Here is a 26,269-nt window from a genome sequence, read left to right as displayed (position 1 = left end):
AGAGCAGTGATAGCATACATTTCCTGATTCCACAGAAATACTCAAATTCTTAGACAGTGCCGTATGTCTTTATGTCAAATTTTGTTAAACTTTACAACATCAGTGAACAGAAAGGGAAAGACAGAAACATAAGCCTTCTATTATTATTTAAGAATAGGCATGACCTCAATCAAAATCAGATTAGAAAACTGAAAGAAGTATCAGGAATTGGTTTCTTTTAGGGAATTCTTAAAAAATCTACCATTTAGAATAACTTGTACACACCAACTTTGACATTTTTTTCTAAATGAGTTAATTACTCTCGTGTAGCTATGTGAAATTTTTCAGAGTAATTTTCCTGGGAGGAAACTGGATATAATTTGGTACCTTCCCATTTGACAGTGACACTAACAAATGGCAAGTGGGAATGGGAAGGAAGATGACATTAGAAGTATAGAGTGAAGTATGAGTCAAAAACAGTTAAAAAAAAAAAAAAGGAGGGGTAAAGAATTTGAAACCATAAGAAGAGAATCAAATTGTGTGTGTGTGTGTCTGTGTGTGTGTGTGTGTATATATATATATATGTGTGTGTATATATATATATATACATAACAATTTTGTATCTTCAAAAAATAAAACTGGAATGTTATTTCACTTAAAATGTACAACATGCAAAATGCTCTCTAATGGTAAAAAAAAATGTACACCGATACAAATTTTCATAATTTTCCAATAAATGACATTTCTGGATCAAAAAATTACCATTACAAACCCTTTAATCAAATGTTTATTTTTTGTTTCCAGCATTACAATTTGCTGTGATTCATAAACTTGAACCTAAGTAAGTTTTTAGACACTGACCTCATAGAATTAGTTAGGTCCTTAGGTCAAACACTCACTTATCAAGCAAAGAAATCACCCAGCCACCGCTCTTGCCTGGACAACACTCACTGCTACCTGAACAATGTAAAGTGCATAGGAGTTGTTTTGATGAATGGAGACACAGCTGTGTTTTGCACTAAATTTTCTATTACTGAATTGTATGTTTTTTCACCCGGATACCTTATGATCATTAGAGAAAACTACTTACTTACATAATGTTTTAGCCATATAGTATGTTAAATGTCCATTTATAACTGCAAGAAACTCACATTACAGACACACTATTGACTATATGATACAAAATCGGGGCCACAAGTTTCCGCATAAGAAGAGATTTACTTCTCTTTCTCTTAAAGCAAGAAATACCCCACAGTTCAGATTTACATGAGTAGTGCCTTTTTAAATAAATTAAAAATGCTGTCCAGTCTGTAAAATTATAAATATTTCTACTCATTTTACAGAATGTTAAAATGCTTATAAATGCATTACCTCCTAGTAAATACACATTATGGCACCGAAGCCAGTTAAAAAACAAAAACAAAAACAAAACAAACAGCCATCAAACTGGCCTATGGAAACATCTAGGGTTTATTTTGTATCTCCTCCACTGGAAAAATTAAACTAAATAAAGAAAAAAGGCTAAGGAGAGATAAAAATTTTACAAAATGGCAACTACTATAACCTAAAAGAGTGGACTGACATGTCTTCCTTCAATTCAGTAACTAAGCCATTTCTGGAATGAACATTTATGGATTAACTAGGTTAGGAGAGTGTTCCTCTTAGTGCTCAGGGCAGAATTATGTAGAAATAATTTCCACATTCTATAAGAAAAAAAACAGAGTGACTGTTTAAAAACCAAGATTTAGCCAAAATGTTCAAGATTGGCAGGTTCTGATGGAGTGAAATCTTCAGTGGTCACAAAATTAAAAATCATAATCCTATGGATGCTGCTTATTCTTACCAATGTGAAGAAAGGAAACATGATTGCAAGGTACAATACACCCTGACAGGGTAAAATGAAAAATTATGAACAATTCAAATAACTAAAATGTTCCCTGCTGAAACATAAAAACATGATTTCCAAATTGATTCAACTAGTAATGTCTCTTAGAAGTATGAAGTAGTATTAGTTCTGTAGACTGCTGAATTGCCCTTCACATTAAATATTTCCTCCATCTTAAAAAAAAAACAGCTTCTGAATGGCATGGGCTCCTTTGGTGTGGGAGAGCAGGCTCGCCGAACTTGAGTCCAAGGCTCCCTCCAAGGTGATTCATTCCATCAAATCTATAGTATCTCCAAATCTACATGTCGAACTTCAGGATTTCGTTTCTGAAACAAAAAATCACCACCACATTATTCATAGCAAAACAGAATTTTGTTTCCTTTTATTCCTTTAGATCACTAAAGCCACTGAAAACATATGGTCAAATGATTTCATGGTGGCATATTAGCAAGATAAAAATCAACAGAGGAATATTATACACTATAAACAATAGGGTAGGTAGCCCTACCTCCCTGAGTTTGTTCATATGTTCATTAATATATTAATGTATTAAGAATCTCATATGGGGGCGCCTGGGTGGCTCAGTTGTTAAGTGTCTGCATTTGGCTCGGGTCATGATCCCAGGGTCCTGGGATCAAGCCCTTCATCGGGCTCCCTGTTTGGTGGGAGGCCTGCTTCTCCCTCTCCCACTCCCCCTTCTTGTGTTCCTGCTCTCCCTATCTCTCTCTCTCTCTAAGAAATAAATAAAAAATCTTTAAAAAAAAAAAAAAAGAATCTCATATGTACCAAACATTGCAAAGCTTTGGAAATATACTAATTTGTGGTAAAAAGAAAATCACTGGAAGACAATAATATTAAGAAATGAACTGCTACTCACTTATTTTATATATGTTAGCAACAACCCATACAGTTTTGGGCCAGGCACTGTGCTAGAAAGTAGAGCTATGATTATTAAATAAGATAGTTCCTGACCTTGAGGGACTCAGTTTAGCCAGGCAGCCAAGTATATCAATAACCATCTATGAGTTAGTGCATTAGAGCTAATAACAATTAATATTTAGGAGCAGTTACTCTTGTGTCAAGTACTGTGCTAAGTAAGGGGCTTCACATGCATGTGTATGTTTTAAAATCCTCTAATAACTCAATCATTTCTATTTTACATATGGAAAAACTGAAGTCTGAGGAAATTAACTAGCCTGCCCAAAGTTACATAGCTAGAAGGGATGAAGCCAGGATTAATTCCAGACCCCAAGCTCCTAACCATTACAATGACTATAATGCTAACTCTAGGAACAAAAATGTCAGATCTATTACTTTAACTCATGAGACCAGCAAGACTTCACCAAGGATATAGTATCTAAACAAGGCTTAAAAAGTAGTGAGTTTTCCAGGGAGAGGATGAAGAGGACCTAGACAGAACAGCCTGAACAAAGTTAGGGAGCCCAAGAAGTATGCAGTGTTAGTACGGTATAGTTAGTCACAGAAGCTGCAAAAAGGGCAGGATTAGTAAGGAGGCTGGAAAGGCAGGCAGAAACCAAGTTGTGAAAAACTGTAAATGCTAGCTCAAGGAACTTCAATTCAATCATGACAGAAAATATCTTTATTACATGCCCACTCTGTGCCAGGCACTGAAGTATACAACAACGGACGGGAAACAGTACTTGTCTTCGATGAACTCTTGTCTAGGGAGGAAATGCAGGTAGGTAAGCAGGCAATTGTAATAGTCTGCTACTTAAAGAGCAAGGTAAAAAAAATAAAGAGCAAAGTAAAAGGTCTCGGGATTTTATGAGTACAAAAAGGAAGGACACCTAATTCAATCTGTGGAGTAATTAAAAATGTAATAAGATGTAACATAATGACACCGTGAAAATGGAGGGCAGAGAGAACATATAAAACTATGTAACTAATCTCCATCTATCAAAGAGGAAATTTTTTTTAAAGATTTTATTTATTTATTTGACAGAGAGAGACACAGTGAGAGCAGGAACAGAAGCAGGGGGAGTGGGAGAGGGAGAAGCAGGCTTCCCGCCAAGCAGGGAGCCCGATGCAGGGCTCGATCCCAGGACTCTGGGATCACGACCTGAGCCGAAGGCAGACGCTTAATGACTGAGCCACCCAGGTGCCCCAGGAAATAATGTTTAAATTAGGAGAAGGAGTTTAAGACTTTCATATAGGAATATGGTAGTAAATATAAAAGAAATACTAAAAATGGGTTATCTCTGAGCAGAAAGATTGAGGATGGTGAGGGAGGTGATACTTACTCCTGTTTATAAGCTTTTCAGTTGTTTGACTTTATAAACTTTGTGTGTTATTTGATAAAAAAATTATAAAAATAGGGGTGCCTGACTGGCTCAGTCGGAAGAGCGTGTGACTCTTGATCTCGGGGTCATGAGTTCGAGCCCCACTTTGGATGGAGAGATTACGTAAATAAATATTAAATAAATGGACAAACAAATCAACATGGGAGAAAAAAAACTCTTCTAAGGGATTCTAATAATCAGTTAGGATTAATAATTCCTAACTTAAAAAATAACATCCTAGGAACATCCTCATATTAAAGGAATTCACTTATCAAGACAAAAATCTGATGTAATTCTGGAGTTTAGCTCCAGCTGGAGCATTCTACTGAGTGTGCACTGAGATTTTTCTTATAACTAGTTTTGTTCAAGTATACCTGGGGGTTCTTTCCTCTTGGATCCTAATGCAAGAATGGCCAGGGGACCCCCAAACATGGGGGTACACTTTTGTTCTCAATGTTCTCTTTACCTTAAACTATTTGCTCTATCTAGAATTCCTTAAATTCAATACAGAATAAAAAAAGATTTCTTCAAACAGAAATGAAACTGAATTTTATTTTCCCTTTCCAATCCTCCCTAACCCATCCCAATATGACTTTAAAAAGTTTAGTTATTAATGGAAAATTTGAAATTATTCTAAAAAAACACTATATAACAAATGTGTACCAATTAAAAATTTAATCTCAAGAAAAAGAAAGTAAAAAGTTGATGTACTCGGTTTTAAAATCAAGTTTTTAGAGAGAAAACTATCAAATTCCTAAAATGTAATGCGCCAAGTACAAAGAAACACTGTATTAGCTGAATGAATGAATAAAAAAACAGGATTAATATCCTTAAATTTTAATGTTTAGTGCCTAACAAGAGATCACGTGCATAGCAGAAACTGAATAAATACTGTTAAATAGAAATGAAAATCAGTAAGTGGTATTCAACTTATAATTTTCAGTTGTTTGCTCAATACTTATTTTTTTTAAAAAAGATTTATTTATTTATTTGAGAGAGAGAGAGAAAGGGCACTAGCAGGAGGGGCACAGGGAGAAGGAAGAAAACCTCAAGCAGATTCCATGTCAAGCGCAAAGTTTGATGTGGGGCTAGATCCCATGACCCCAATATCATGATCTGAGCCGCCAAGAGTCGGACGCCCAACTGACTGTGCCACCCAGGCGCTCCTCAACAAATACTTACTGATTTATTATGTCCTAGGCACTATCCAGCTCGAACATTTTATATACCACAAATTTATTCCAAAACTCACTATGGAGAGATAAAAACCACATTGTGTAATTTATTTTGCAATGCTGCAGACTCAAGAAAATGCTATAGGAGCATACAATTAGAGAAGCACAAGACGGACTAAAGAGCAGAACATTTAAATGGAATACTACTTATTAGGAATTTGCAAATACTATGGCATCTTCCCACTGAATTAATTCCCAATAAAATTATTGCCTCCCAAACACAAAAAAACAAAAAAACTTCATGGAAGGATAGGAGAAGGGTCTATCCACAGATTGAAATATAGAGGTAGAACAAAAAAAAATTTTCATTAGCAGTTCAAAGAAGTTAAAAATAACAACAAAATATATTTCACATTTATAATACGGGAATTTATAAATTAGCTTCTATTATTTTTCATGTTTTTACATAGAACTATCCAAGCTATAGATTCTATGCCAAAAATACCATCTATTCTAATAATTAGCTCAATGGCATTACTCAACAGAGATGGCTATACTGCTAAATTTTATCACTGAGTGTGATCTTCCAAAATAAGTCAAAAATTATTAAATTTAAACTTAGAAGGCAACATGCTTAGATACTAAAAAGAAGGGAATATGCTAAAGTTTTAGTTTTCAAAAGAAAATCAGCTGATTTTCATAACAAGAAACAAGAATTACATTCATGCACTCTCTTGGTTTGGTGCCTCAATTATGAAGAACTTTCCTTTAAGATAAATTATACCTTATCAACTTAGAGAGGTTTTTTAACATGAAAGTATGGGTTAAACTTTGTTTCTTGGCTTGAAAGACTTATAATTCAAAATCACGTATGAATTAGTTCAGTCTATTAAAGATTTAATAGCTTGTAATTAAAGCACAAAGTTAGCTAAACAAAAACAATAAATTTATCTGACTGTGGTAAGAGTAAATATAAGTTAAGAATGACCAATTTGTTAACTTAAATCTGGCTTCTGACTTATTGTTTCTATTAAAGAGTAAAGCTAAAATAAAGATTTAGTCTAAAAGTCCATTATTTGGAGGCGCCTGGGTGGCTCAGGGATCGAGCCCTGCATCAGGCTCCCTGCTCAGCAGGAGGCCTGCTTCTCCCTCTCCCACTCCCCCTGCTTGTGTTCCTTCTCTCACTGTGTCTCTCTCTGTCAAATAAATAAATAAAATCTTAAAAATAAATAAATAAAAATAAAAGTCCATTATTTTATCCACGTCAGGGAAATAAAAACAAACAGAATGGAAAAGCAAAGTTTATTTATTCTCAGGTCACCCTGCACAAAAATAATCATCTTGTATTATATTTAGAAGAGTGATTTTTTTTCAAAGTGTGGTCCAAAGATCCTGAAACCTTTTCTTTCTTTAAAAGATTTTATTTATTTATTTATTTATTTATTTATTTATTTATTTATTTGAGAGAGGCCTTTCGCACATTTGTGTGAGAGTGTCTGTGAGAACGTGCACGAGCAGGGGGAGGGGCAGAGGGAGAGGAAGAAAGACTCTCAGGCTGACTCCATGCTGAGTACAGAGCCTGGATGCTGATGCGGATGCCAGGCTCAATCTCACCACCCTGAGCAGAAATCAAGAGTTGGTCACTTAACCAACTGAGCCACCCAGGCGCCCCCTGAAACCTTTTCAAGGGGGATTCCAAGGTCAACACTATTTTCATAACAACACTAATGTCATTTGCCTTCACACTATGCTGGTATATTTCCTCTGATGACATATAAAAGCAATGGTAGATAAAACTGATGGCATCTTTGCACAATTCAAGGCAACTGACACGGAACTATACTGATAGTCACTGTGTTCCTTTATTGTCAGACACGTAATTTTTTTTTTAAAAAAGCCAGTTTCACCTTAAAATGTCCTTCATGATCAGGGCACCTGGGTGGCTCAGTCGGTTAAGTATCTGACTCTTGATTTGGGTTCAGGTCATGATCTCAGGGTCCTGGGATTGAGCCCCCAGTCGGGCTCCACACTCAGTGCGGAGTCGGCTTGGGATTCTCTCTCCCCCTCTCCTTTTGCCCCTCCACCCACTCACGTTCTCTTTCTTTCTAAAAGAAATAAAATCTAAAAACAAAATGTCCTTAATGAAAAAATAAAGAAAAGAAAAGAAAATGTCCTTCATGAAGGACATTGGTTTATTAAACCTCAACCCTTGAGTACACTTTTTAAAATATTCTGTGAAGGGGTGCCTGGGTGGCTCAGTCGGTTGAGCCACCAACTTGGTTGCAGCCTGGGTGGTGAGGCTCAGGTGGTGAGTCTGGGGTTGAGGGATCCGCCTTCCGCAGGCTCTGCACTCAGCAGAGCCTGCTTGAGATTCTTTCCCTCTCCCTCCCCTTCTGCTCCTCCCCCCACTTGCACTCATTCATGTGCTCTCTCTCTAATAAATAAATAAATACAGTCTTTAAAAAATAAAATATTCTGTGACAACATGGGAAGTATTTCCAAAGCCCTTCTGCTTCTGAGGTCTGATGTCACAAGGAAAAGCACCTGTGTGATTGCTTGAATTATGGGTTGACTCAGATGCTTTTTTATCTAAACACCATTTAGGGGCTCCTGGCTGGTTTAGTTGGTAGTGTCTTGGTGCTACCAAAAAAAGTGAGCTTATCTAAATCCCAGTTTTACTTGAAAGAAAAACTAACAAACTATGGTTATTTAAATATGGTATTTGGCAGGGATCTTCTTAAAAAATAAACAAAATAAATCTGTTACTTCAAGTAAAACAGTAATATTTGTTGCTAATGGTAAAATGCAAGGTTTCAAATGAAAATCAGAATGCTGAAAAATTTTTATCTACCACCATGACCTTGACAGCTTCCTAATACTTAGAAATGTATCACCATTTGAAAGACATGCATAAATCCAGTGAATTAGTATTTTCCAAATGGCCAATTCGTAACATTCCAGAATCATGCATGGGTTAAAAGATCCATTCAAAGTACAAAGATAGACTAATGGATTTTAAAGTAATAGTGTATAGCAGATAATTAATCATACCTAGAGAGAGGTCCGGCCTTGGCCCTTGGCTATGGGAGGTGATCTCTAGGCCCTTGCAATGTCCTGGTTGATAATTTTGTCTTTATCTTTGGCCATACAGTATATGCTATATATCCACAAGGGAATGGAGACTAAGAGTGTGGGCTTTTCCCTGGAGCGGCTAGAGATGAAAGGTTGACCACTCATGCAGTCAACCATGGAGCCCCAGTAAAATCTCTGGACACCAAGGCTCAGTTAAGCTTCCCTGGCTGGCAATACTCTGAGCAAACTGTGACATCATTGCCAGAAAATAACAGTGCCCATGACTCCATGGGGAGAGGACAACTGGAACTCTGTCCTATGCATCTCTTCCCTTGGCTAGTTTTAATCTGTATCCTTTCACTGTAATAAATCATAACCATGAGTATAAAAGCATTCAGTGGGGGCGCCTGGGTGGTGCAGTCAGTTGAGCACCGACTCTTGGTTTCAGCTCAGGTCATGACCTGAGGATCTTGAGACGAAGCCTTGAATTGGGCTCCACACTCAGTGTAGAGTCTGCTTGGGATTCTTTCTCCCTCTCCTGCTCATGTTCTCTCTCTCTCTCAAATAATCTTTAAAAAAATAAACAAATAAAAGCATTCAGTGAGTTTTGTGAGTCCTTTCTGTGAATTATCAAACCTGAGGGTGATATGAAGAACACCTTGAAATTTGCAACTGGTGTCAGAAATGAGGGTGATCTTGTGGACTATGCCCCCTAACTTCACAAACAGTATGTGAAAAGTTCTCTGATATAGTTTCAGGTTCCACATTGCAACTAAGCTTTAAGAGGCTACCAGTTGTCAGGTATTGGTGTAATATCCAAAAAGAGTATCACAATTATCTGAAAACGCTGTTAAGAATACTCTTAAAGATTCCTCCCTTTTCCCTTTTCTTCATATTCTTCAACCAAAACAATATATGTCAACAGAATGAATGCAGAAACAGATAAGAGAATCGAGCTTAGATTTTTTAAAAAATGTGAAACAATGCTACTCCTTTCACTATTTTTTTCATTTTGGAAAATGTAGTTACTTTTCATTAAAATGTTATTTATATTAACATGTAATAGTTTATTATAGTTTTTAAATGAATATTTTTAGAACTCTTTTTTAATTTATGATTCAGTAGGTATCAATATTAATTCAAATAAATAAAAGCTCTTTGGGTCCTGAATAATTTTTAAGAATATAAAGAACTTAAGACAAAAATATTTGAGAACAGCTCATCTACAAACTTAAAAATCATGTTGTGAACTATAATATTAACATAAACAAAATCATATTATTTGAAGTGCTTCTATTACTCTGGTACCTAGAGTCTAAAAGAAAAAAATAGTAAGGAATAGAAATGCTTCCCTTCAATTTTTGTTATTTCCCTTCAATTTTTAACAAAACTAAAGAATGATCAACATCAGCTGAAGAAAATGCATTGCCTTCAACAAGATATTTATGTTAAAGATCATTTATAAGTTTTATTTATTGCAATAACTTGAACTCAAGAGTCAATAAATGACAATTTGAGAACACTGAGATTTTTAAAGATAGTAATATTTCAGTAAAAAAACCAACAGGTTGTAATGATCTCCAACTCAAACAGAAGCAACAAAAAGAAAATATAAAATAATGATGGAGTAAAAGGAAGATGTGTGTATGTTCAAGGTCACATTCTGTTTTTTCAAACTTTTGAAGAGAATCTAGTTTCCCTTTCACCTTTCTCTAGAAACTTTTAAAATGCTTTTTATTTCAAAACAAAAAACCTTTAGCTACTTTAGAAACTAAGCAAGCACTACAGAATAGTGGTTGAAAGTACAGAATTTGGAATTGACCAACAAAGGTTCAAATCCCAATCCCCTACTTCCTTGAGTAAATTGCCCAACTTCTCTAACCCAGTGATTTTTCTTGTTCACAACTACCAGTCATACACCATGAGGTTACTGAGAAGATAAACATATACATGTGATACAATCAGCACATTGTTCTGACACAGAGTAAGTACTTAAGAAACAGTCAGCATTATGATTATTATGAATACATCTTACTTTCAGTTCTTTCTCAAGTCTATCTACTTCAGCTCCTAAAGTATCAATAATATTTTCTCCATGTTTAAGCATAAAGGTCTCTAGTTCTTCAGGAGTTTTCACTTCTTGAATTTCCTATAAAGAAAACGACAGCAGGAAAACAAAATAACTTTTTAAAAAATCATAGTAGTACACCAATGATTTCTTTAAAAAATTATAACAAACACCATTAAGTTTAATGAAAAACTTTCATGCTAAAGGTGATGGACCACCTAGTTCCAAAAACATTTAATTCAACAAAAAATTAAGTATAATACTTCACAGAGATAGCATTACAAAATTAGTGGGAAAGGAACAGACTATTCAATAAACAGTGCCAGGGCAATTATTCTTCTGTAGGAAAAGAAGATTAAACCCCTACCTCAGATCATTAAACAAAAAAAAATAATTCTAAGTGAATTAAAAAGCTAAGGGTAGAAAACAAACCACAAAACTTTTATTAGAAAAAAAAAAGAGTATTTTTATGATACTGAAATAAGGAAGTATTTCTCAAGCAAGATAATAAAAAGCCTAGAGAAAAGGATTATAAGTTGGACATGAAGTTAAAAAACACATTAAACCTTCTGTACAATAACAACGTGAAATGGTAAATCACAAACTAGTAAAAGATATTTGCATATATACAACTGAGGAAGGATTAGTGTCCAGCATATTAAAAATAAAATGTTTATTAATTTGCCAGAATAACAGAAATTAACTAAATAAAGCAGTAGAGGAAATCCCAATGGTCAATAAATTTAAATGCTTACTAACCTCACTACTACTACCAGGGGGAATAGAAATTATAATTAAATATAAATAGTAGTTTTCACATCTACCATAATGACAAATATTTCAAAACTGTGAATATAATACCATCTAGTAAGAATGTGAAGCAAGATAAACTTTGATGTACTGATGATGGAAATTAAACTGACACTCTTTCGAGAACAATTTGCCAATACCTGGGGAAGGTGAAGGTAAGTTTGTTTTGTTTTGAAGTAGCCTCCACACTCAGCGTGGAGCCCAACACAGGGCCTGAACTCATGACCCTGAGATGAAGACCTGAGCCAAAATCAAGAGCTGGACACTTAACTGACTGAGCCACCCACCAGGTACCCCAAGTTTACTCAAAAGCCCAATATTTTAAATCTAGCTATACAGTACCCTAAAGAAATTCTTACACATTTGAACAAGAAAACACATGAGAATGCCATTGTGGACATAATTGTCCATCAAAGGGAGACTGGATAAATAAATTGCAGTATATTCATAGGAGATTATATATAGCAATTAAAATAAATTAACATATAGGGGCGCCTGGGTGGCTCAGTTGTTAAGCGTCTGCCTTCGGCTCAGGTCATGATCCCAGGGCCCTGGAATCGAGCCCTGCATCAGGGACCCTGCTCCGCGGGGAGCCTGCTTCTCCCTCTCCCACTCCCCCTGCTTGTGTTCCCTCTCTCACTGTGTCTCTCTCTGTCAAATAAAATCTTAAAAAAAAAAAAAAAATTAACATATAAATAAATATATGTGTACACACATATATTAATATGGAAGAATCTCAAAATGATGCTGTTAAGCAAACTATAGAGGAAATCAGATGGTATGATACCATTTATATCAATTTTGAAATATTCAAAATGCTACTATATACTGTGCTAAGAAAAATCTATGGAAAAGTGTAAAAACTGAATGTAAATGACAGTACTAAATTCAAGACAATTTTTAGTTCTAGGGATGGAGGAAGAAGAATGGGATCTAGAAGGAGAAAACAAGGTCTTCACCTGTTTTTGTAACAATTTCTTTCTTTAAGATCGTAAGCAAACACAGTAGAGTAAAATGTTAAGATTTGACAAAGGCAAGTGGTAACCTTTGCACTGTTCATTATTATTACCCTCCGAATTCTCTTTTAAATTTAATTCTTAATATAAAATCATGGGTTGCAGAATCACAGAGACCTACATTGATATCTGACTCCATATTATGGCTTTGTAATTTTAGACAAATTACTTAATCCTTCTGTGTCTTAATTTGCCTATGTATAAAACTGAAAACACTATTTCTTTACCTCACAGCGTTGCTGAGAGTATGCTAGAGAATTTCTATAAAACGCCTGGCACATGGGAAGCACCTGAATAGTAGTTTGCTCTGCTGCTATCTCCTCCTGCTATTGTTACAGCAAATAAAACGGCCTTTGTCAAGTCTGGGAACTCTGAGCTGAAAGCTCAAGTGACTTTAAGACCTGTAAAAGTTTTATATTATTTACTCAAAAAGTAATTTTTCTAACCTTTGACTATATAAGAAAACAATAAATACATAAACTTACCTGTAGCATTTGGTCAAAATCTTGTTTTTCCAAATATGATCTTGTAACAACTCGTCCATCAAAATCTACTTCTGCCTTAAATCTTACTTTCCCTAATCCCAAATCTGTGGCTTTAACATCATGAATTGCCCTGCAACCAATAACAATGCATACAAATTTATATTTGCACATATACACATTTTAACGGCACAAAGTACAGAATTCTTTTTTTCCATCAGTGATGAAAATGGACCAAGATGGCTTTCAGAGTATTCACCATTAAGTGCCATCTATAAATTTCTAAACAAACGTCCATTTAGCTATTTTTGCATAATGCCATACAAAGATGCAAACTTAATAAATATGATTTTATGGTTTGTATATACATGAATTATACAGTTTGTGGATTAAAAAATCAACTCTAAATTGCTTTTCTACAGTGTTGTCATTTTGTCTCATAATTCTTTTTTTTAAAACCTTCTTTAAAAGTCTTCATGCAATTGTGAAGTACTCTATTTGAATGAAGTTAATAATAACTACCTAATGGGATTTGATATGGGGAATAAAGAGCCAGCACATACATACAATGTTTAATATGGTAGCAACTACACGGCAGGCATTTAATGAGTGGAATTCAGAAAGTAGATAAGTTGGCATCTTTACTTTACAGATTATAAAACAGTCCAAGAGGGGCCTAAGTGACTTGCCTGAGATAATTCAGCTAGTCAACAGCAGAGGCAGGACTCACCTCCAGATCTTCAGACACCCAAACCCAGTAGTCTTTCCATTATTCCATTCTGCCTCCCAGAAAGGGAAGCAGATGTTCTAGTGTTATAGCTGCTTTTCATCCCTTCTGCAAACCCTCAGGAATCAATATTCCTTAGAAAACTGTTGAGATATTCTTTTCTTTCTATGATAACCACTATTAACATCTTTTCTTTATGGGATATATAAAATAAAAAACACTCTGAATCCTGGGGATGTAGAGAGTTATAGGAAAACAAGCCTAAATGAGACTCCAAATACTCAAAACATTTGACCCTAACTTCTGAGTGATCCTGAGCAAGTTACTAAATACTGAGTCTAAAATGTTTTTTTTTTTAAAGATTTTATTTATTTATTTGACAGAGACAGAGATAGCGACAGCAGGAACACAAGCAGGGGGAGTGGGAGAGGGAGAAGCAGGCTTCCCGCCGAGGAGGGAGCCCGATGTGGGGCTCGATCCCAGGACCCTGGGATCATGACCTGAGCCGAAGGCAGGCGCTTAGCGACTGAGCCACCCAGGTGCCAGAGTCTAAAATTCTTTAGCCATAAAAATAAAGAAGCATATTTATCAACAAGGATAAAAATAAGAATGATTTAATATTTGTAAAGTTATATATACCCAAAATGAAACAAAACTTGTCCAGACTGGCAAGAAGCTATATAATTTTTTCATTTTTTTTTTAAAGATTTTATTCATTTATTTGAGAGAGAGAATGAGAGAGAGAGAGAGAGAGCACGAGAGGGGGGAGGGTCAGAGAGAGAAGCAGACTCCCCGCAGAGCAGGGAGCCCGATGCGGGACTTGATCCCGGGACTCCAGGATCATGACCTGAGCCGAAGGCAGTCGCCTAACCAACTGAGCCACCCAGGCGCCCTAATTTTTTCATTTTTAAAAAGCGTATCTACCTCAGTCCTAACAAAATATTACAAATTTCATTATTTGACTAATACAGTGAAAGTAATGCTTATTCACTAACTGTAAAAGCCTATATTTTTTAAAAAGAAAATAGATACCAAATGAAAAACAAACTACCATCTTAAGACACTGGAAAGAAGAGCAAACTAAACCTAAAGCAAACAGAAGAAAGGAAATAATATAGATCAGAGCAGAAATTCATGAAATAGAGAAAACAACAGAAAATAAAACTAAAAGCTGGTTTTCTGAAAAGATCAACAAAATTGCCAAACCTTTAGCCAGACTGGCCAAGAAAAAAAGGAAGACTCAAATTACTAGAGTCAGAAATGAAAGAGGAGACATTACTAACAACCCTAAAGAAATAAAAAGGATTACAAAGGAAAATTATGAGTGGTTGTATGTCAACAAATTAGATAACTTAGAACTAATGCAGAAATTCCTAGAAAGACACAAATTACTGAAACTGACTCGAGAAGAAATAGATAATCTGATCAGACCCTTAACAAGAAAACAGGTAGAGTAAGTAATCAAAAAACTACCCACATAGAAAAGCCCATGCCCAGGGAGCCTGGGTGGCTCAGTCGTTGGGCGTCTGCCTTCGGCTCAGGTCATGATCCCGGAGTCCTGGGATCGAGTCCCACATCGGGCTCCCTGCTCAGCGGAAAGCCTGCTTCTCCCTCTCCCACTCCCCCTGCTTCTGTTCCCTCTCTCGCTGTGTCTCTCTCTCTGTCAGATAAATAAATAAAATTATTAAAAAAAAAAAGCCCATGCCCAAATGGTATCACTGGTGAATTCTACCAAACATTAAAAGAAGAAGTAATACCAACTCTTCATAAACTTTTCTAAAAAATAGAAGATGAGAAAACACTTCCCAACTCATTCTATAATGTATTACCTTGATACCAAAATCAGACAAAGATATTACAAGGAAAAGAATATTAACGTGGACTAATCAAGTACTAAGCCTAATACTGATTCTAAGAATATTCAACTTCTAATCTAGATCTAGCTAGGTAACGACTTTTCCAGATTAAAAATGTAGGGCTTAGAATATAAATCTAGTAATAATTTACTCATTTGTTTTATTGATTCAGATATACAGGTCATTCTTAAAAGATTTCACTTAAAAGATAGATATTGGGGAGGGTATGTGCTACGGTGAGCGCTGTGAATTGTGCAAGACTGTTGAATCACAGATCTGTACTTCTGAAACAAATAACGCAACATATTTTAAGAAAAAAGAAAAAGAAGAAGATAACAGAAGAGGAAGAAAAGGGGAGTATGTCAGAGGGGGAGACGAACCATGAGAGATGATGGACTCTGAAAAAGAAACTGAGGGTTCTAGAGGGGAGGGGGGTAGGGGGATGGGTTAGCCTGGTGATGGGTATTGAGTAGGGCACGTTCTGCATGGAGCACTGGGTGTTATGAACAAACAATGAATCATGGAACACTGCACCAAAAACTAATGATGTAATATATGGTGATTAACATAACAATAAAAATTAAAAAAAAAAAAAAAAAAAGATTCTGGTTTTAAGGGGTGCCTGAGTGGCTCAAGTCTGTTAAGTGTCTAACTCTTGATTCTGGCTCAAGTCATGATCTCAGGGTTGTGGGATCAAGCAACGTGTTGGGCTCTATGCTCAGCGGGGAGTCTGCTTGAGATTCTTTCCCTCTGCCCCTCCCCAGTTTGTATTTCCTCTCTCAAATAAATAATCTTAAAAAGATCTGGTTATAACACAGAAGAAAAATATATTCACTTAAAGTTTAACATATATATGTAGCTAGTAGAAAACTGGGATTTTAAAGGTTTATTCCTTCCATATCACTCTGAAACTTGAATTTCACTAAAAAGTACTAATTAGAATGCTGTATCTCTTCTGATTATCTCCTAAGTCTTCAGATCATTTTTTTTTTTTTTTAAGTAAACTCTACCCCCAGCGTGGGGCTTGAACTCACAACTCTGAGATCAAGAGTTGCATGCTCTACTGACTGAGTCAGCCAGGTGCCCCTTCAGTTCTTCATTTTTATATCATTTAAAAGATAAAGATTATAAGGAAAAACTTTTAAAATGAGCTAAAACAAGAAGTCTATTTTCAAAAGGAGTATAAATTATATTTAATTTGGTAATCACTTCCCCATTGAATAAAAATGTTCTTAAATTTAATATAGCAATTTGTAATTATAATACAAATACAAGGCAAAAATAAATATGAAGGTTCCGCAGAAGTGGTTCTACATTATGGAGATAACCACTTGTAAACTTCTGTTCCCATTACATCATCTAAGTGTTCCTTATTCTAAAAATTAAAGATATACAGAATTTAAAAGAAAACAGGGAGTTTCCTAAATGCTTTCACTTGTTTTCTTATAAGGTTGCAAGTCTGAAAAGTCATAGATTAAAAGGCTAAAGGCTAGGGAACCACAAACTCTTCTGGAAGTATTTACAAACCAAGCATTTCTATTTCTTAATATGTTTTTATAAACCTTAGCAGCATCACTGGAATAAGCTGACCTTACTGATGGGTCGTTCTCCAGGAGTTCAGTAAGCCGTTGTACTTGCTCTGGCTGGATGGATCGCCCTAAGAGCGCTTCCGTGTTAGTGTAGATGAGGAATGCTGAGACAATGCCTAATAACGTGCCCACACCCAAAGAACCTAGGCTGTCATACAGTGGATTACCTAAATAAAGCACAGAAGTCAGTAAATTAACATTTTCTATTATTTCATCAATCAGCTTTAGTGAGTAAAGAACCAGAATTAGTAAAACAAAGGACCTGAAATTCATTCCTAATTCCTTTAATGACTTTCTCCTAATAAGTTTACTATACTACAAAATGGGGATGCTACATGCTACAATATGCTTCACATTACATAGAAGTATTATGTGGTTTAATTATTTAAGATCTATTTCTTGCATATGGTCATTACATGAGTGAGGGTTCAGAGCATTTTAGAAACATCATATACATACTACTAATATAATAAAATCCATTTCTTTTTGATATATCAGTAGCACTTTTCCTGTCTCACGCTGACAACACTGTGAGATCCACAGCTGAAAAAAATAACCACCTTTTGTTTCTTATTCTTATCAAGGTTCTGTGAGAGAAGCCATACAAAAAATGATACGGATCACTCTTTTCATTCAACCAAGGATGATGCATAGCTAGTACCATTCTAGATACAAAGGGGAGAAGTTAATTCATTGCATGCCACAGGTACCTTAGAGCAGTGGTTCTCAAAGTACAGTTCTTTCACCAGCAGCATCAGCATCACTTGAGAACTTGGTAAAAATGCAAGTTCTTAGGCCTTACCTAAGACTTTCTGAATCAGAGCTACAATATATATTTATTTACAGTATTAGAGTTAATGGAAGTTCTCTCCCATATATTACCTTAATAAACCTTTGAGGTCACTAGGCCAAATATTATCAATACTAAGCTCAGAGTAGTTGCATAATTTATTAAGGCACAGCTAGAAAGGTTTAGCACATTACAGAAATGCTCTAACAACAGCCGTCTTTATTTCAAACTAAGAAAATTTCTGAGAGAGAACTCTGAAGACTTTTACTGTCTTATCTGTCTTACACAAATAAATGGTTAGTATGCAATTAGCATTTAACAATCTATTGGTTTAAAACTATTCAGTGATATAAAAGAAAATACCCACATATTAGAGAATTATTTAAGTAGTACAAATAAATCACCTGTAACTTAAGAAATATTTACCTGTTAGAGAAGTAAGGCCCATACACGTAGCTGCTATTGTCACTCCCAAGACTGCTGCGGTATCCTCCAGTAATATCACATTTGTACTAGGATCACGACTTTCCATTACTTAATCATTGGGGTAGAGACAAGAAAAGAAACTTTCTGAAATCCTAATTTGATACTATCATGCAACATTTTAGTAAGTATCCATTTAAAATTAAGATATAAATTAAGATAAAAAATGTATGAGATCCTGATTTTAAAAGCCCTGTTCCATGTAAACATAATTTATTAGTTTAAATGTTGACAGTAACTGAAATTTAAAGTCAAATTACTTTCTCTAGTTATAAAAACATATGTAGAAAAAACGGTAGTCACTTAAGTTAAAATCCAAATATAAAGTATTCATGTTCATATCACACTACGTTTCTCTTTTTAAAAGAGATGATATATAATATAAGAGCCATACAGAGAAGACATCGAGATATATTTTGTACACACCTATAAGGAAAAAGCAATAGTACTGGGCAATTTTAGAAAATAAAGGAGATGAAGTAAGACAACTGGTTTCTAACATACATACCATATTTATAAAATGACATTCCTTTGGCCCGAGCACTCCTACGAAGTTCATTTACAGCAACAAGAAGTGTTGCTGAAAGAAAAGCATTCATATCAGCAAGAAAAAAACTTCATGCCTCCAAGTTTTAAAGATGGCTTCTCAAAATAAATAGGTACAACACTTTTAATGCCAGGGTTGTCAATAAAGAAAAGTTCTGTATTAACAAGTCATTATCTAGACTCCAATTATCATCATAATACAAGGAATCCCATATTTCTAAACCATAATAATTTAAATATCGTTACCACCACCTTAATGACCTTAATTTATTGGACAGCAACTAGTGGGCAGGCACCACACTAAGCACAACACTTTTGATCCTCCCAACCTTTTGAAGCAGGTGGTGTTATCACCATTTTACAGACTGTCAAAGATTAAGGGAACACTATGCATAGCAAATGACAATGTATCGGAAGTAAGCAAATGTATCGGAAGTAAGCATACTATGAATACAACCAGTTAGGCAGTTTCCTACATGATGTAGTGCTTTTCTGTCATAAAACTTGCTACAGCTGAACCTCGCAGAAACCTGGAAATGTTTTATTGCAAAGAGTCAGCCTTCCATGATTAACACTACTAAAACCTTTCATTTATTTTTTTTAAAGATTTTATTTATTTGACAGAGAATGGGAGTGATCGAGAGAGAGAACAGATGGAGCGATCGAGAGAGAGAGAGAGAGAGAGAACACAAGCCGGGGGCACAAGCAGAGGGAGAGGGAGAAGCAGACTCCCTATGGAGCAGGGAGCCCAAAGCAGGGCTCAATCCCAGGACCCTGAGATCATGACGTGAGCCAAAGGCAGCTGCTTAACTGACTGAGCCACCCAGGTGCCCCACTAAAACATGATTTTTAAAAATTCAATATATAGTTATGTTTTTAGACTCCATTCCAAACGTTCTGAGTGTTATGATTAAGATACTCAAGAACAAAAAAACCCAGCTTTTCCCTTGCCCACATCGATTACCGGAATAACGATAGTACATTATACAAAGAATTTACTCCCTCAAAGTAGATTCCTATTTCAATAGTTTTTCTTTAATCAGTGGAATTTAGCAATTTATAAAAATGAACTGCTGAATATATATTACTAAATTAAGAATAAAGAGATACTGTAACAGTACATACCTCCTTCAGATGCTAATGATCCTGCTAAAATACAATATGCCTAGAAAAGAGGTATTAAAATAAAGTGTAAGTTAGTATTTCATTAGAGAATCACAACGATTCATGCATAAAGTTTATAATGTTTAAAATGGAAACATAAATTCAAATCCTAGCCAGATAAGAATCTTGATGGGAGATAGCTCAAATGAGGGCAATGAGATAGATGGTATATCTTCATAAAAGGAAAAAGAATAAAAAAAGACTTGATGGTCATTTCATTTTTTAATACTTAGAAGAGTAATCTGACTACTCTATAGAATGTTATACCATGCCTAAGTTAAATTCATGATATAAGAGATGAAAAAATTAGTATAAAACATTTTCTGAAGTTCAAAATGAACACAAACATTTGAAATCTGGGGTGTGGATACCGGGATACAGTAAGATCCATACCCCTACCCACGTAACTTCTGGCTTTTGTTTGGACGCCCAGTACCAATCCTGATTCAGAAAGATAAGCAGTTATAAATAGTGACCAATTTGGGAGAGGGGGATTACACCACCCTCCTCACAGTACCAGGACACACTTGAATTAAATAAAGATTTGCAAAAAACTTTAATCTAAGAGATAACCTAGCAACACAAATTTTTAACAATTGCAATAAAATTCAAACGAAACATATGGAGAATTTTCAGCATCATCTTTTTGGAACCCTGGGCTTCCCTAAAATAGAAGTTTGGAAAATTCTGAACCTAGTCTAATACTCTTACAATTCTGTTAAGGAAACTGAGGAAGGCTATGTGATTTGCTTGAGTACATAGAAATGATACCAGGGTAAGATCTAGTATATGGGTTTTCCAGTCTCAACTCTAGGCTATCTCCACTGAATCTTACTGCCAACCTACAACATAATTAAAACAGTAGCTAAACTGCCCAGTATTTTTTTTAATCCTTCTATCTCCTTCCTGAAAGGATTTAAGACACACTTATCACCTAATAAAGGGAAACAGCATATATCAGCAAAAGATCCCAATACCTAATAAACATAAATTGGTCTATGGTACATTGAATCTATTATTTATTAACTAAGAGTCATAGTCTGATATAACCTCATTTAGTTGCAAAAAGACAGAAGAGCTCCTAGGAGCTTTTTTTTTTTTTTTTTTTTTTTAAATAAGTTCCGCACCCAGCATGGAGCCCAACGTGGAGCTTGAACTCAGGACCCTGAGATCAAGACCTGAGCAGAGATCGAGAATCAGATGCATAACCAACTGAGCCACCCAGGTACCCTGAGCTCCCAGTACAATTGAAAATTTAAACACAATTGAAAATTTAACTAATTTTCATTAACCACTTATTCTCTGTAAAATAATACTATACAATTCAGATGAATGCTGGAAGAATGAGGTATCTATAAAGTGGCCGAACCTTTTCAGAATGGAGGAAAAGATGTTAAATGAGATTCATTCCAACTGAGAACAAATTAGGTTATAAGTACTCCCGCATTCCAAAATGAGGTGCTGTACCATCCCTTCAGGCTTTGCATAGAGAATGCCCAAGGCTCGTTTTACAACTCCTAGCTCCACACCCACTAACCCATGAGGAAGAGCTAAGGTTAAGGCCAAAAGTGAAGATTTCTTTGGAGAAAGCTATTAAACTGTAAAGATTGTTCAGAGAGCTGGATGTGCATCCCTGGTGTTTAGAGATTATAGTGAACTATGTCTAATTCACATATAAAAATAAATTTATTGGCAAGTCTACTGATACTGATTGTGTCAACAGAGTAGATGATTATGTTTGGGGGAATAAAAAAAACTGCATGCTCACTGGGAGGGCATTAAAGATGTCTGTTTTAACACACAGAGCCCAAACAGGATTCTGAGTAAGAGTCTTTAGAAAAGAGATGAACTGCCCAAAGAGCCTTCTCGAAAATGCAAGACAACCTCAGCAGAAAGAGTCTGGAACTACATCCTAAGAAGCAGAAGCTAAAAGGGGGTGCCAAATGACCAATCCAAGGGAGCTAGAGTCGGAGTGGACATGCAGGGTAATCTCCAAGAAGTTTCCATGAGAGAAAAAAGCAGCTTTAAGTGTCTATGAGGGCCAGAGGAATCCAATGTAAAACGATGCTGGTGCCAGTAAAGTACAATAAAGTAGTACTTTTCTGTCCTCTCTCCCTACCTTTGATGCTGCCAGAGGCAAGCTCAGAAGTAGGAGAGAAGGGCAGAAGCCCTAGCGAGGAAAATACAGAAGGTGACCATGCTCCCATCCTCCCATTCCCCTGGTACAGGCTTCCTACCTACATGAGTGAAAAAAAAAAAATCTTTAAACACAACAATTCCAACTTATGACTGTCTTGTGGCACTGGATATTTTAATTACTGACATTATTCTTGGGACTAAAAATGAACAGAGATCTTCTTGTTCTTCAATGTAAGTGAAGAAATTAATGGAACTGCCCAAGATTTTAACCCAGGAGTCAGTACTTAACGATTGTACCTACAGAGATACTCTTTTCTTTCTTTTTTTTTTTTTAAGATTTTATTTTTAAGTAATCTCTACACCCAATGTGGGGCTCAAACTCACAACCCTGAGATCAAGAGTTGCACAATCCACCAAGTCGCCAGGTGCCCCTGTACCTACAGAGATACTCTTGTTCAACATCATTGAACCATATGAATTTAGAGGTCATGTGCAGTCATGTCCTAAAAAACACCACTACAGACACATAACCCCGTATTACAGTCAAAAAGGTATGTGTTAGTCCCTTTAACATCAATATGACAAAGGCATTCTACTGTACTTAATCATTCTTATATTACTTGAAAACTGAAGGGAAAAAAGATTACCCATAGAAGAGATTCTATTGGTTGAGGATTAAGCAGTCCCATGATTCCGTGGTACCAAGATAATCCTGCACCCATCATGAAAATACCAACACCACTAATTAGTGAAGCAATATAGCGCATATTTGAAAATCCATACCTGAAAAATAAAAAAAAGTTTACAAAAAATACAAATAGTTTCATAAAATATGTTGAATAAGTCAATGAAAAAGAAAACCAAAAACTTCTTACAATATAAAGATGTTTATGGCTTTATATTTAAGTAAAATGTAAATACCAAACTTAAATCTAATCGGAAAATAACATATAAAGGGAAAAAACTGCAAGATCTTTGAAAATACAGAAAAACAGTGAATATGACTGAATTCAGGTATTTTCTAATCCCTCTTCCATATAGTCTGTTCTGATTACATAGAGTCAATTTACTATTATGTACCACAAATACTGATAAAATTCATCTTTTTAAAAAAATGCATTCAGGTGTTTAATGGAGAGGATGACACTGAAATTTCCCTGTAATACAGCTTCTAACTGAACATTTGGTCTTCTTGCCTATAATTTGATGTTGGATACTTGGGGCTGGTTCTGAATAGTTTAGCACACAGCAACTAACTACTATTATTAGGACTATAAGCTTCAGTTTTTCGGGTGTTTTTATGGCAAGTTTTTTCAAAAAAATCTCATTTTTAAAGAATCTTTGGTAAATATGTGTATTATTTTGTATTATTGTATGTATCAATAAAATACTGAGTTTTAAGAAACTCAAAAACCTATATACTATACGAGGAAAGGAATCACTCATTAATAAAAATATTTCCTAGGAAATTTACTCCCAAAGCCGAACTCTATGGCACCCTTCTGGAAGATGCAAATTTAAACAATAGGTCTTAATTAAAACTGCTTTTTAATTATTTCTGCAAATATGTATTAATCTTGCCATAGGGAATTCTCAGTTTATAGATGTGACAATGTTCTACCTGTTTGATTTAGAACAATTTACTTTTTCTTAAATGTACCCCCCAAAGAAATATAGGATATATATATATTTATTTCAGTTAAAGTAAATTAATTTAATTAATTAAATCTGAATCAAGTGCTAATACTTTCCTTCTATGTGTTTTCAAAAAATTGTAGGTTCTGACTGAAAATTTTAACTATGTAGATCTTCACTGTCCCATATTAGTCATCAGCCACATAACGCTATTTAAATTTAAATTAATTAAAACAATAAAAATTCAAATGTAGATCTTTACAGTAGGCACATTTCAAATGCTCAACAGCCACGTGTATGTAGCTACTGACTATCATACTGGACAGATATAAAATATTTCTATCACTGTAGAAAATTCTATTGCGCAGCACTGAAGCAGATTGTTGAAAATACCTTAAAAAGAAATCCTCACAACCTAAAATTATAAAATTTTATCCTGTTTTTAAAATTTTGGTGTATAAAACTAATCAGGAAAAAAATTCTCTTCTTGACACAGTAAAATAGTGTAATGATGTGTAATTAGTAGATTAGAAAGCTACTTGCTCTCTATAATTGCTCACTGATAGTTCTAGGATATTCAAAATATACTATCATTTATGAGAAAACAGTAGTGTCTTGCTTTAAGCAAAAAACAAAAGGCCTTTATATAAAGCACAGAGGCAGACTCCTTTACAGAAATAAAAGTATATTTTTTCTGCCTTAAGACTGATCAAATTTTATTATTGAAACTTGTTAAATAAATGATACATGTGGAATTCAAAAGTATTAGCTGGGTATGTTAGTAAAAGGAAAAAAATCTCTATAAAATAACTGACGTGACTCAAAATAATATAAAAGAATACTCATTTTACAAATAAATAATTTTAAAATGTTAGCAGAATACTATTTCCAAGTCACAACAGGATTAAAATACAATAAATATGGATTTAATAAAAGTTATCACTAAAATTTTAGATTCAGTGCCTATTAGTTTACATGTAGAATGTTTCCTTTAACCAAATAAAACACAACTCTAAGATCAAAATGTGTGCTTTGTTATTAATTATCAAATATGAAGAGGACAAGATCTCTATGCTGTTACAAAGCATAAAAATAATTTAAACACAAATTTCAAATTATATCTTGAATTTATTTTGACACTGTGTTTTGAGTCCTACATTTTAGATCCTCTAGTGAAAGAACTGACCAAATCTTTAACACAAAAATGCAGGTATATAAACTGCAGGAGACTTCTAAAATTCACCTGCTTTTATTTCAATGACTTGCTGCCAAAAACATAAAATAAAATAAAGGCAATGTCCTTACGGATGAGTAGGATCTGGTGTCTGAACAGACTTACTGATGCCCACTGCTAGTAAACCCTATGGAGAAGAAGAAAAAAGGGTAAATAATTATTAGCAAGATGGAGAGTATAGTGTGGTAGAACCAATCTGGAGTATGCAATCTGACAATGGCAAAGAACCACTTCACACGCACAAACACAACAGCCCAGCAATTCTGGTTTACAGTCCTTACCTTAGAGAAATAAAGATGAACCCAAAGGGGTTCAAAACACCATTGCTTATAAAGACAAAAAATGTGAAAGCCAACCTAAAAATCCCTCAATAAGGAATGGCAAAATAAATGCTGGTATTGCCAAACCATAGTTACATCTACAACGGTTTAAAAGAATGGAGTTGAGACAGAGCTTTCGGTACTGACATGGTAAAAGCTCCTACACATACCATTGAAGTGGAAGGAAAAAAATCAAATTAGGAACAGTGCGTAAAGTACAAAAAACTAACGTCGTTTTGTAGACAACATACAACATAAAGCACAGGAAAAGGTCTAAAAGAATATACATTCAACTGTTTGTACCTCTGAGGAGAGAAGGATCAGGACAGTCTGTAATGTCTGATATTTTTATAGGAAAAGTAACATATTGCTATACAAATAAGACAGTACAAATTTCAAATAGTATACACTGTATACAGACACATCCATTTCTACCAGCTCTTCCAAAGCCATGCACAGGGAGTATACATATCAGTATGTACATTATCTGGGGTATGGAAGGAGGGAATAAAGATGTAGGGCTAATTACAACTAAGACTTTATTTCTTTAAAGAACCAAAAACATAAAGTAAATATGGCAAAAATATGAACATGTCTTTAATCCTAGTTACCACCTTTCTCTCCTTCCTTCCTTCCTCCCCAGACTTGATCTTTTCTTCCTTTCTTTCATTTATTTGGTTTTTCAGTTGCATCTTTTGTTAAAAAGAGTTATCCAATGGAAACTCCCAATATTAGTATGCTTGCCCCTAGTAAGCCCCTTCTATTCTAATTTGATGTGAGTTTAGATATCCAAAAAAGATTACCTTATTAGAATTATTTATTTAATAAAAATAACAAGGCCTCCGAGTGAATACCCTACGTGGTATTATTTGCCTAATCTGGGGCTTTTCCATTTTTTCAGCATGGTATCAAATAATCAGATAGGTAAAGCTCCAAGACAACCAAATTCTGCATAGATGAGGTTTCCCTGTAGGTTACAAAAAACTTGATAGAAACATT

The 26,269-nt window shown here is 34.9% G+C and overlaps 1 protein-coding gene across 1 annotated transcript in view; it reads right to left on the bottom strand.

The window, feature by feature from the left end:
• Nucleotides 1-748: 748 nt before the first annotated feature.
• Nucleotides 749-26,269, bottom strand: part of SLC30A9 (solute carrier family 30 member 9) — a 77,291-nt gene continuing 51,770 nt past the window's right edge. The window contains 9 exon segments of the mRNA XM_027598805.2: nucleotides 749-2,190; nucleotides 10,447-10,560; nucleotides 12,791-12,920; nucleotides 16,961-17,126; nucleotides 18,176-18,283; nucleotides 18,741-18,812; nucleotides 19,904-19,943; nucleotides 22,729-22,864; nucleotides 25,022-25,077. Of these exon segments, the coding sequence (XP_027454606.2) occupies nucleotides 2,146-2,190; nucleotides 10,447-10,560; nucleotides 12,791-12,920; nucleotides 16,961-17,126; nucleotides 18,176-18,283; nucleotides 18,741-18,812; nucleotides 19,904-19,943; nucleotides 22,729-22,864; nucleotides 25,022-25,077 (867 nt within the window). The 3' untranslated portion in view covers nucleotides 749-2,145.

Source organism: Zalophus californianus, chromosome 2 (genome assembly GCF_009762305.2).
Source record: "Zalophus californianus isolate mZalCal1 chromosome 2, mZalCal1.pri.v2, whole genome shotgun sequence".
NCBI classification, from domain to species: domain Eukaryota; kingdom Metazoa; phylum Chordata; class Mammalia; order Carnivora; family Otariidae; genus Zalophus; species Zalophus californianus.
Note: the sequence above shows the minus strand (reverse complement) of the source record. Positions and strands in the feature narration are given on the sequence as shown.